The sequence below is a fragment of the Phalangium opilio genome, unplaced genomic scaffold, assembly GCF_054372755.1.
Source record: "Phalangium opilio isolate 3A_F unplaced genomic scaffold, DU_Popi_V2 ptg000041l_1, whole genome shotgun sequence".
NCBI classification, from domain to species: Eukaryota; Metazoa; Arthropoda; class Arachnida; order Opiliones; family Phalangiidae; genus Phalangium; species Phalangium opilio.
In genome coordinates, this window is record NW_028324165.1 from 1,831,800 (window position 1) to 1,844,379 (window position 12,580).

General features: G+C 35.3%; 2 protein-coding genes across 2 annotated transcripts; both read left to right on the plus strand.

Moving 5' to 3' along the window:
• The first annotated feature begins 3,966 nt into the window (after window positions 1–3,966).
• LOC149679257 (uncharacterized) lies at window positions 3,967–7,265 on the plus strand. Its single transcript, XM_089835814.1, has 6 exons — window positions 3,967–5,610; window positions 5,918–5,957; window positions 6,121–6,206; window positions 6,270–6,321; window positions 6,827–7,003; window positions 7,062–7,265. Exons 1-6 carry the CDS (start codon window positions 5,516–5,518, stop codon window positions 7,263–7,265), a joined length of 654 nt encoding a protein of 217 aa, XP_089691940.1. The 5' UTR covers window positions 3,967–5,515.
• A 38-nt stretch (window positions 7,266–7,303) lies between these two features.
• On the plus strand, window positions 7,304–10,162 carry LOC149679258 (uncharacterized). The gene is made up of 3 exons (XM_089834954.1): window positions 7,304–7,507; window positions 7,797–8,113; window positions 8,187–10,162. Exons 1-3 carry the CDS (start codon window positions 7,304–7,306, stop codon window positions 8,434–8,436), a joined length of 771 nt encoding a protein of 256 aa, XP_089691080.1. The 3' UTR covers window positions 8,437–10,162.
• Window positions 10,163–12,580: the final 2,418 nt, after the last annotated feature.

The window sequence follows — 12,580 nt, forward strand, 5'->3', positions numbered from 1 at the left end:
AGATTTTTTTTAATATTATTATTTGAAATGGCTGTTTACATATTACTTAAGCTATACTACATCTGTATATAGAATAATCCTTGGTTTTTGTTTTCATGAAGAAAGCTAAGATCTAAACTCCGGAGTGTATATTTAGTATTACCCGCGATAGGCTTAGTGAAATGAAGAGTAAATAATTGAGGCCTGAGGTGAAGTAAACTTAGGGTTTTGATTTTCGTGTCTGAAATGAAGAGACATCAACGGTTCAGAGTGAGCCGAAAGTTAAATACACTCTTAAATAATCAGGTTAAGATTTTATAATAGAAGAAAAGATCATGGTGGCAATTAGAATAGTAGGGCTAAGCTACAGAGTTTTTATTCTCTTTAGGTGCGCATAGACTATCAGTGCGTCTAGCTACAATTTAGCTTTGGTATTATTGAACGTTGACACTCATGTTGGCAAACTAAGAATATTGTTGAGGTGAGACTAGACGGTAGTGTTTACACTGCTAACCAGTTGTGAATGTAGCTGTCAGAATATAGGGTAAACAGCTGAAGCGTAGACTTCATTTCCTGTTCTTTTTGCCATTGACTGATTTCTATGTGTCCAAGATTTATCCTTATTGGAAGTAAAATGTCGTCTGCTTTACTGTATATTCGCTATGCTTGGAATACTGATTCAATATTTCGTAAATTTTTCTTCAAAAAAGTGAAATAATTCCATATCTAGGTAAATAACTTTGTAGTAGTAGTAGACCTCTTGACTCGGAGAGGTAATATTTTGGTTTTCCCAACTTGTAATTGTACAAGTCGAGTCTATGTCATTAGTAAATAGAAATTAATCTTCAAATTCTCAAAATGTTTTGGATAAGCTAATACAAGTTGAAAATATAGGGAGACAGGTGAGTCGTAGCTCGTTATAGTTTACATCAGTCTGGTTTCAAATAAAGAGAAAACCGCTATATTATTGGAGTTATTACCTCTCCGAGTGACGTATGTCACGGAGAGGTTCTAATTTCAACGTGTCTGTCTGTCTGTCCGTTGTTACACCCACGTGACCGCGTTCGCAGTTTGCAAATCGGAGCAAACGTGAATTCAATTTCCAGACCGCATTTACAGTCCCGGAAATTGTGTTCGACTTACAGGCTATTACTCCATTGCCTGTTTAACAACTCTGTTCATTGTCCACCCCACATGGACACCAGTCTGAACTTATTGGCTTCTAAACACCACCATTTTCTAGTCTTTCGCGGCTTCGCCCATTCCACATGGACGCCACTCTGTACTTACTGGCTTCTAATCGCCACCACCTTCTCGTCTTTGTCCATTCCACATGGACACCAGTCTGTACTTACTAGCTTCTAAACACCACCATCTTCTATTCTTTGTCCATCCCACATGGACACCAGTCTGTACACCTGGCTTCTAACACCACCATCATCCTTAAGGTTAAGACATACGCGGCGATCGGCTAGGGTTACGAGAAACGTCTAGCCTTCCATTGACGGGGTCTTCCGCCAAGGTTCACGCAATTGCGATATTCTTATCCATAGCTGCGATTCGAAACCCTTATATACTACCTATTTGAGTAAGGCGATGCAACCGGCGTATGCTTCATTTCAAACACCAATATTAGTCAAGTCTCTCAAGAATGTTTAATTGTTCTTTTTTAAAACGATGTAACGTTCAATAAGGCGAATAACTAACGAAGAAGATATTAAATATTAATTATATTTATTTTAATATTTAAGATAATCTTGTTTCTCAATTCAAAATTAATACGGAAAGAGTTAAAAAGCAGTCTATGTTTTTGTCTGTGTGTGTCCGTCCGTTGTTACACTAGTGCGCTGCGTTAGAAGTTCGTTTTGTTTTGATGTGTAAAGAAATCCAACAGAACCATAATATTCCCTTTATCCTTAATATAAAGTGAATATGTGGAAATATTTTTCGTAATTATGATGCATTTAGTACTTTTGTAGCTTTAAAGCTCTGTTTCATTTAGATATTCCAAAGATTTTTTTTAATATTATTATTTGAAATGGCTGTTTACATATTACTTAAGCTATACTACATCTGTATATAGAATAATCCTTGGTTTTTGTTTTCATGAAGAAAGCTAAGATCTAAACTCCGGAGTGTATATTTAGTATTACCCGCGATAGGCTTAGTGAAATGAAGAGTAAATAATTGAGGCCTGAGGTGAAGTAAACTTAGGGTTTTGATTTTCGTGTCTGAAATGAAGAGACATCAACGGTTCAGAGTGAGCCGAAAGTTAAATACACTCTTAAATAATCAGGTTAAGATTTTATAATAGAAGAAAAGATCATGGTGGCAATTAGAATAGTAGGGCTAAGCTACAGAGTTTTTATTCTCTTTAGGTGCGCATAGACTATCAGTGCGTCTAGCTACAATTTAGCTTTGGTATTATTGAACGTTGACACTCATGTTGGCAAACTAAGAATATTGTTGAGGTGAGACTAGACGGTAGTGTTTACACTGCTAACCAGTTGTGAATGTAGCTGTCAGAATATAGGGTAAACAGCTGAAGCGTAGACTTCATTTCCTGTTCTTTTTGCCATTGACTGATTTCTATGTGTCCAAGATTTATCCTTATTGGAAGTAAAATGTCGTCTGCTTTACTGTATATTCGCTATGCTTGGAATACTGATTCAATATTTCGTAAATTTTTCTTCAAAAAAGTGAAATAATTCCATATCTAGGTAAATAACTTTGTAGTAGTAGTAGACCTCTTGACTCGGAGAGGTAATATTTTGGTTTTCCCAACTTGTAATTGTACAAGTCGAGTCTATGTCATTAGTAAATAGAAATTAATCTTCAAATTCTCAAAATGTTTTGGATAAGCTAATACAAGTTGAAAATATAGGGAGACAGGTGAGTCGTAGCTCGTTATAGTTTACATCAGTCTGGTTTCAAATAAAGAGAAAACCGCTATATTATTGGAGTTATTACCTCTCCGAGTGACGTATGTCACGGAGAGGTTCTAATTTCAACGTGTCTGTCTGTCTGTCCGTTGTTACACCCACGTGACCGCGTTCGCAGTTTGCAAATCGGAGCAAACGTGAATTCAATTTCCAGACCGCATTTACAGTCCCGGAAATTGTGTTCGACTTACAGGCTATTACTCCATTGCCTGTTTAACAACTCTGTTCATTGTCCACCCCACATGGACACCAGTCTGAACTTATTGGCTTCTAAACACCACCATTTTCTAGTCTTTCGCGGCTTCGCCCATTCCACATGGACGCCACTCTGTACTTACTGGCTTCTAATCGCCACCACCTTCTCGTCTTTGTCCATTCCACATGGACACCAGTCTGTACTTACTAGCTTCTAAACACCACCATCTTCTATTCTTTGTCCATCCCACATGGACACCAGTCTGTACACCTGGCTTCTAACACCACCATCATCCTTAAGGTTAAGACATACGCGGCGATCGGCTAGGGTTACGAGAAACGTCTAGCCTTCCATTGACGGGGTCTTCCGCCAAGGTTCACGCAATTGCGATATTCTTATCCATAGCTGCGATTCGAAACCCTTATATACTACCTATTTGAGTAAGGCGATGCAACCGGCGTATGCTTCATTTCAAACACCAATATTAGTCAAGTCTCTCAAGAATGTTTAATTGTTCTTTTTTAAAACGATGTAACGTTCAATAAGGCGAATAACTAACGAAGAAAATATTAAATATTAATTATATTTATTTTAATATTTAAGATAATCTTGTTTCTCAATTCAAAATTAATACGGAAAGAGTTAAAAAGCAGTCTATGTTTTTGTCTGTGTGTGTCCGTCCGTTGTTACACTAGTGCGCTGCGTTAGAAGTTCGTTTTGTTTTGATGTGTAAAGAAATCCTACAGAACCATAATATTCCCTTTATCCTTAATATAAAGTGAATATGTGGAAATATTTTTCGTAATTATGATGCATTTAGTACTTTTGTAGCTTTAAAGCTCTGTTTCATTTAGATATTCCAAAGATTTTTTTAATATTATTATTTGAAATGGCTGTTTACATATTACTTAAGCTATACTACATCTGTATATAGAATAATCCTTGGTTTTTATTTTCATGAAGAAAGCTAAGATCTAAACTCCGGAGTGTATATTTAGTATTACCCGCGATAGGCTTAGTGAAATAAAGAGTAAATAATTGAGGCCTGAGGTGAAGTAAACTTAGGGTTTTGATTTTCGTGTCTGAAATGAAGAGACATCAACGGTTCAGAGTGAGCCAAAAGTTAAATACACTCTTAAATAATCAGGTTAAGATTTTATAATAGAAGAAAAGATCATGGTGGCAATTAGAATAGTAGGGCTAAGCTACAGAGTTTTTATTCTCTTTAGGTGCGCATAGACTATCAGTGCGTCTAGCTACAATTTAGCTTTGGTATTATTGAACGTTGACACTCATGTTGGCAAACTAAGAATATTGTTGAGGTGAGACTAGACGGTAGTGTTTACACTGCTAACCAGTTGTGAATGTAGCTGTCAGAATATAGGGTAAACAGCTGAAGCGTAGACTTCATTTCCTGTTCTTTTTGCCATTGACTGATTTCTATGTGTCCAAGATTTATCCTTATTGGATGTAAAATGTCGTCTGCTTTACTATATATTCGCTATGCTTGGAATACTGATTCAATATTTCGTAAATTTTTCTTCAAAAAAGTGAAATAATTCCATATCTAGGTAAATAACTTTGTAGTAGTAGACCTCTTGACTCGGAGAGGTAATATTTTGGTTTTCCCAACTTGTAATTGTACAAGTCAAGTCTATGTCATTAGTAAATAGAAATTAATCTTCAAATTCTCAAAATGTTTTGGATAAGCTAATTCAAGATGAAAATATAGGGAGACAGGTGAGTCGTAGCTCGTTATAGTTTACATCAGTCTGGTTTCAAATAAGGAGAAAACCGCTATATTATTGGAGTTAAATTCCTGGGCTAATCTGTATAACAATGTTGATGTACTTGAGCAATATGGTAAACATATAAAACTGGACGTTAAGCTATAGAGTATGAGGTTGTTGGTCCATAACGAATAGAACCATTTCACTCTTAATGATTTGATCTAAGCATACAGAGTAAAACATAGTCCAATCCTTAACTTTCGTAAGAATACCTCGTAAAATTAATGTTTAGTACTTACTATGTTTTTTACTGTTGCTAAAATATATAGATAATTGTCGACGCTACAAACATTTTCCACAAAATTACACTGCATTTGACCAAATTGAGATGGTCTTTAAAAGCGTTTATCGGTAAAAACATTGCTACGAAACGCATTAATAATGTTTTTTATAAGAGCAATTTGTCCAAACATAACATTTCGAAACATATTGTGCAAAGTAACATCAATCGAATGTCACTGAACATATAAAATGGTTCAGAAGAATCGGAGATACGTCATTGACGTGTCAGCGTAATCCCCAGGCAACTTGTCATTTATATATTGTCCCTGATTTTTACAATCAAACCGAGTAATACTATATAATACCGTCATCACCAAGTGTTGATAATGACACTGTGCTCGTCGAATTCAATCAAATTATCGCCAATAATAAATCCTTTAAATTACACTCTGATGTATGAAAACGCCGTTTTCAAATACCGGTAAGTATAGTTCCGAATATAAACGGATATGCCTCAAATATGAAATATTTAGAAAATTCTTGAAAGATTAAATTCGATATTTCGATTTAAAAATTCAGCGGGTTCTTTCTCAGTTACATAAAAAAGTTTAAAACATAAATAATCTAGAATACTTTCAAAACTTTCGATTTTTCAATTTCCTAAATATGGGAACAGCAATTTGATAACCATTTTATAGGTTTGATAAACAATTGCTTATCAAGAAGTAAAATACATAGAAACTAGCAGCAGGATTTAATAATTCATAAATAAAACTGTTTCGTTTAAGGGTTACTGGAGAAACCAATGTCAATATTATAGTAGACTCGGTAAGTGTACTTTTGAACCTCAAGAAATTAACAGTAACATTATTTTTGGTCGGAACATAATGCAGTTCAATTAATTAAAACATAGCCTTAAAATTAAACTGTTATTGAATACGATTTAAATCTCGTTAATACATCTTTGGAAATAAGCCTTGGTATTTTTCAGTTTTTTTCCATCTCTCAAATTCATGCGCATCACGTAAAATACGTTGAAGAAATGGAATTTATAAGACGAATTTTTGGGTTTGGATGGTATGAAGAAGGGACGCATTTGTCATTTACAATTAATCATTTAACGCAAAATTTTTATTTTAGTATAAAAAGAAAGCGGATTCATATGGGAATGAACGCCGCTGTTTTTGAGTCGGTATGTAACTAGACACTTAAGTTTTTAAGTATATGTGTAATTAATTACAAATAACTCCATGAATTAGTTTGCTCAGATATAGATTTAATTTTAGAAGTAGGAATGGAGAACAAAGTCATCTGGGCGCGCGTCAAAGTCCCGGACCCCTTTCCTCGGGACGGAGGGGTATGAAAGAAGAGGCCGGTCAAAGCGACAGAGGTAAAAAGGAATTTTTCGCCGTCCCCGTCAGCTACGTCATCAAAACGTAGTTTAAGTGAGTCAATAAGATAATTTAAACTTTTCGTTACGTGTTGGAAGGAGGGGCTCTTCTATACTGGGCTATGAGTGGACTGAAGTAAATACTAACCGTTCTCCATTCCTACTTCTAAAATTAAATCTATCCCTGGTTGGGCAGACTTTCTATTCACTAGTAGCAATCGACGCCTTTCTATAGGAGATTTCATAGTTTTATAGTGAATTTAAGATGTCAATGTATATTAAATGAAATTTGACGTTTTTATCACAGATACCTTACATGGAAGGTAGATTTAATTTAGTGATGGCACCGTTCTTTTTAAACACGTACTTGAATAATGTAAACATTTCTGCCATTGGTTTATTTAAATCTGCGGACTCGTTTGTCATGTCCAGGCCAATACCCGTTCTGACTAAATCATTCACCTTTTTAAACATTGACTTAATCGTAAGTACCATTACCGTCATCTTTAATAAGGCGGAAATTAATTTGTTTCACTTTGCAGACAATACTTTGCCTCTTCCTCAGCATCGTCGTATCATCGATTATATTAATGCGAAACGAGTCAATTTCTTCAATAAACGTTTCGCGTCGGGAGAGTACCATTTACAAGTTCTTTAGAACTCTTTGGAACATCGCTTCCCTCATCTTACAAGAACGTAAGGTTCAAAACTATTATAAAAATTGTCCTACATTCTGGCTAAACTAAAAATTCCAAACGTATCGCGTAGCTTATCCATCAGAACAATGTCCTCGATATTCTTGTTGATGTCTTGGCTGACTGGATTGACGTTCATTCTCATCGAGATGGGATGTCACTTACGATCAAAATTCTGCGAAACTAACTTCATTTTTCTTGACACCATTGACGATCTTGCTAGCTACAACGTCACTCCTAATTTTGTTCAATACGAACCCTCGCAGAGTCACTTAGTCGACCGAACACCAGATGTAAGTGCAGTGTTGAGACCCAAGCATTTACCATTAAGACTTAACAAATGCGATTGAGGAATTAATAGTAAACCAAGGAATAATCGAAGCAACACTGGGAATCGTTATGTCCCCACCTTCACTGTGTTGAAGACGGGACTGAGATGTGGGCGGGTATTTTAGTACACTCATGGCAGTAGTGACGTCAATATGGATATCAAAGAATCATCGATGCACCACGAGAATTCCATGTGTTGCTTCGATGTTTTCCCACTCAAATTTTATTACAATTCTACGGTTCATATTACAGAACGAACGAGATAGAAAAATCTTGAAATGGTTGGAGGATGTTTCGAAAACACCGAAGATACTTGTACATTGGGTCGATATAAGCAAAACATATTTACACGACCTGTGGACAGAAGAGAGGCCAAATGCACTCATCGCAAGTGGCCTGAGAGTTTTTAATGGGATAGCCTACACCGAGAACTTGGTTAAAAATGTCGAATCAAATATGAACGATTTTAATTTCTACTCATCCAAAATTCGCTCGGAATATTTGTATTTCGGAATACCTGACACGATCACGACAGAGGACAAGATATTCAGCGAATACATCACATTGGCGTAAGCTTCATATTCATATCCGAATTTTCGATGCCCAAGAATGGAAACCCTAACATTTATTCTACCTTTTTAGATTTCAAATTTTATTTGAAACACAGGCTTTGAATAATCTAGAGATGGAACCCAATATTTTAGAGGAGAAATTGAAATGGACAAAACCACCAAAAGCGCCTGAGACCCTGAATTACTTGGCTTTGAAATCCCTTTTTATGATGTTCTTTTATGGAATGGCCCTTTCATTAGGCGTGCTACTCTTGGAAATAATGAAGCACTCGCATTTTTTATTGATAATTCGAAAATTATTTATAAAACTTTTCAACTAAACACTAGATATCTGATTGCCAAATATTCTGAAACTTCGCGTGAGTTTAAACTGTTTAGCAATGTATTTAACCAAGAAGTTATATCTAGTATCTCAGAGAGAAGGTATAAATTCGCCAGATTTCCAGCTTTATCTCCAGTCCAAACGTAGGTCCGGAGTCAATCCCCGTCTCTAAATTACAACCAGCATCTCATTGCTTCTTGAAAACTCACGTCAGCGCGACGACGCGAGTGATGAAAATTACAGTCATATTTTCCGACTGAGGAGAGGCGAAATAGCCCGGCGCCTCCTTTTACGTCCCCCCCTTGTATTTTGAAAGGGGGACTGGGACTATGGTGCGCGAATACAAAGGCATCTTATACCTTCTCTCTGAGATACTAATATAACTTCTTGATTTAACTAAGTAATCAACACGGACTTTCATTTTGTCACTTCGCTTACTGTTAATAGAAGTACTGTACATAACCCCCATGGACTCCTGCTGTTAATTATAAAACGAAATATTACTTGCATTTATGTAAATTTGAATGAATTCATTGCATTTATGTTGAAGTTAAAAGTAAGGAAATTAAACTGTACTGAAAGTCTAAATCAATAGAACTCCAAAAATGAAACACATAACTAATAAAACTTCCTTTGTGAAATAAAAACTAAAATCACCCCCTCACCCGAAAAAAGTGGTTCTGTAAATTCCGACATGAAATAGTGTTTTACCAAGCGAAAGTAGCCGAAGATCGAAAAAGGAAGAATATTTTTAAAAGATGTTTGATAAGTGAGTTTTAATGTATTTAATAACAATCGAAGTTTTTTGTACAAATGGGATGTCCACACTAAGCCTATAACTTGCTTACAAAGCTACCCCCTCCCCATGACGCAGCTATTATCGTTATCCTTAGCAAGTTTTGATGGATAAGAGAAACAGATAAGATACTATACAATCGTTTAGTATATTATAACATTTAACTGTTGCGAAAACTAGATCCGAAAATATAGATAGTAGGACTTAAACCTTTAGCGACCAAATTATCCTGTATTTTACTAAATTGAGATGGCCTTTAAAATTATATAGTTACAAATGATAAAACGCATTCTAATGGTCTTGCGTAAGAACAATTTGGCCCAACAGAACCTTGCAAAACATTTTTCGCAAAGACACATCGATTGAAAAAAAATACTAATTTGTCATTGACTGCCCTAAAGCTCAACCTATTTCGACAGATTTTTGTTTACAAGCCAGTTATTATGTGTAGGAAAGGTTTTAGTTTAATCAGTTACCATCTTGCAAAACGTATTGATAACAACAATAATAATAATAATAATAATATTAATTAAAACTGTTTCATTCTTGCCTTCCTATATAATTTTAAAGGGAAAAGCAGTCGCGTAACTAAACATAACAGCTAGAACAGTAATGTAGCTAATGATTTGAATGAATTTATGTATTTAAATTTAAGTTTTTACATTTATTTATTTGTAACTAAGCCTTTTTTACTTTTAAAGTATCCCAGAAAATAAATGTTTTTGTAGAGTTAATAGAACTATTGTGCAAGGAGAAAAAAAGAAAATATTTCTGAAAGTCTCTAAAATAAATTACCAACCGAAAGCTAATTTTATTTATCCCAATCCGGTAAATTAATGTTTTTGAAAATTACGGTAATTTCAGATTTCCACCGGGAGCCCACGCATCGAAAACAAAAAAATGTTGCAAGAAATTGTGACTTGTACCAACAAATGCTCTTTGATTATTGTAATGTAAAGATACCTAATAAAACTTAGTTTTTTTTCTTGTAAACCGAGAGTGAATCCTTATCCAGAGTCAGAGCTTTAGAGTTAAATGAATACTTAAAATTTATTAGAGCATTAATTTAGAGTTAATTAATAGAAATTTTCATCATAATTTGTAACAGATTGAAATTGACGTCAGTCGCCAGCTATTTATTTAAATTATCAATATTACTTTGAAGTTTCAATACTCTTAAAAGCTTTGGAAAAATATTCTCAGAATTATGTCAATACGGATATTCAAACCCACTCTACATCTTCAAGCACTGACTGCACTGCTTAATTTCCAGTGACATTTAATATTGCATGTTCATACCCCTCAACTTATCAATTGCCCTCGAACACTTATTTACTAAATCACAAAGAAACTAGGAAGTAAGTTTGACAAAACATCCTATATACTTAATACAGGTTAACTTAGCTATTTGCGATCAATAGAGCGTCTATGATCAAGTGACTGAAAATGTATAATTTCCATCGAAAAGACCAGTGTTTGTCTTGATTTCAATTTTAGCTCTAAATCCTCAGTTCAGGGAAATTCACGCTCAATTTCTGTATTAAATAGAAATTAATTTAATTGATTAATTCCAGGAATGGGAAACCATGCACAAGATTAAAGACGTTATTGGAGTTGAATAGCAAAGCCAGCTTGCATAGTTTAATATGTCAAGAAAAAAGACAAATATAAAACTGAAGGTGCGAAGCTATAATGGACCAAATTGTGATCCAATGTATGACGTTTCACCTGCGTCACAATTATAGCTTAGCTCCAAGAAATCAAACGTAAATCCGGGGAACTAAACAGAGTTGTACAGATCAGAAGGACACTAAATTTCAGTTCAATGTCGACGTATGACGCGTGAAATTAAATCCATAATTCAAATTTCTAGCTTCAAACGCCACGTCATAGGTCTGATATTTATCGTATTTAGGAGCAAGGTTTTGCTCTCTATTCCACAGACTTAACTTATAATATCGCGTCAGCTATATTTTGCAATTTTTCCCAACAATAACTATTGCGAAAATGTCATGTAGAAATGTCGACACTGAGAAGGTTTTCTATACTAAATTATACTTTATTTGGGCAAATTGTGATCATTTTTACCTCTCCGAGTGACGTATGTCACGGAGAGGTTCTAATTTCGACGTGTCTGTGTGTGTGTGTGTGTGTGTTTGTGTGTGTGTGTGTGTGTCTGTCTGTTGTTATTGACTTACACCCCAGGGGACCGTGTTCGCAGTTTCCGAATTGAAGCAAATGTGTTCGCTATTTCCGGACCGTATTCACAGTTCCCGGAAATTTCAAAACTTGAATCTATCCACAAATCAACTGGCCACTATTACTTCATCTGACTAGTCAATTGTCTATTCTACATGAATACCAATCTGTACTTATTGGCTTCAAACACCACCATTTTGTGGTCTTTGTCCATTACACATAGACACCAGTCTGTACTTACTGGCTTCTATCACCACCATCTTCTGGTCTTTGTTTTTGTCCGTCCCACATGGACACCAGTCTGTACACCTGGCTTCTAACACCACCATCTTCTGGTCTTTGTTTTGTCCATCCCACATGGTCTTTGTTTTTGTCCATCCCACATGGACACCAGTCTGTACACCTGGCTTCTACTCCTTAAGGTTAAGACATACGCGGCGATCGGCCAGAGTTACGAGAAACGTCCGGCCTCCCAATGGTGGGGCTTCCACCAAAGGTTCACGCAATTGCGCTGTTCTTATCCATAGCTGCGATTCGACACCCTTATATACTACCTATTTGATGAAGGCGAAGCAACCGGCGTATGCTTCATTTCAAACGCCAATATTAGTCAAGTCTCTCAAGAATGTTTAATTGTTCTTTTTCAAAACGATGTAACGCTCAATAAGGCGAACAACTATCGAACAAAATATTTAATATTAATTATATTTATTTTAATATTTAAGATAATCATGTCTCTCAACTCAAAATTAATACGGAAAGGGTAAAACAGCAGTCTATGTGTTTGTCTATATGTGTCCGTCCGTTGTAACACTAGTGCGCTGCGTTAGAAGTTCGTTTTGTTTTGATGTGTAAAGAAATCCTACAGAACCTTAATATTCCCGTTTTCCATAATATAAAATGAATATGTGGAAATATTTTTCGTAATTATGATGCATTTAGTACTTTTGTAGCTTTAAAGCTCCGTTTCATTTTGATATTCCAAAGATTGTATTTAATATTATTATTTAAAATGGATGTTTATATATTACTTAAGCTATACTACATCTGTTTATAGCATAATCCTTTCTAAAGTCACAGTGAATACAAACTCAACGCTGCTATGTTGGTCAAATGAACTTTTGTTTGTCAATAGGCCTAGTGAACC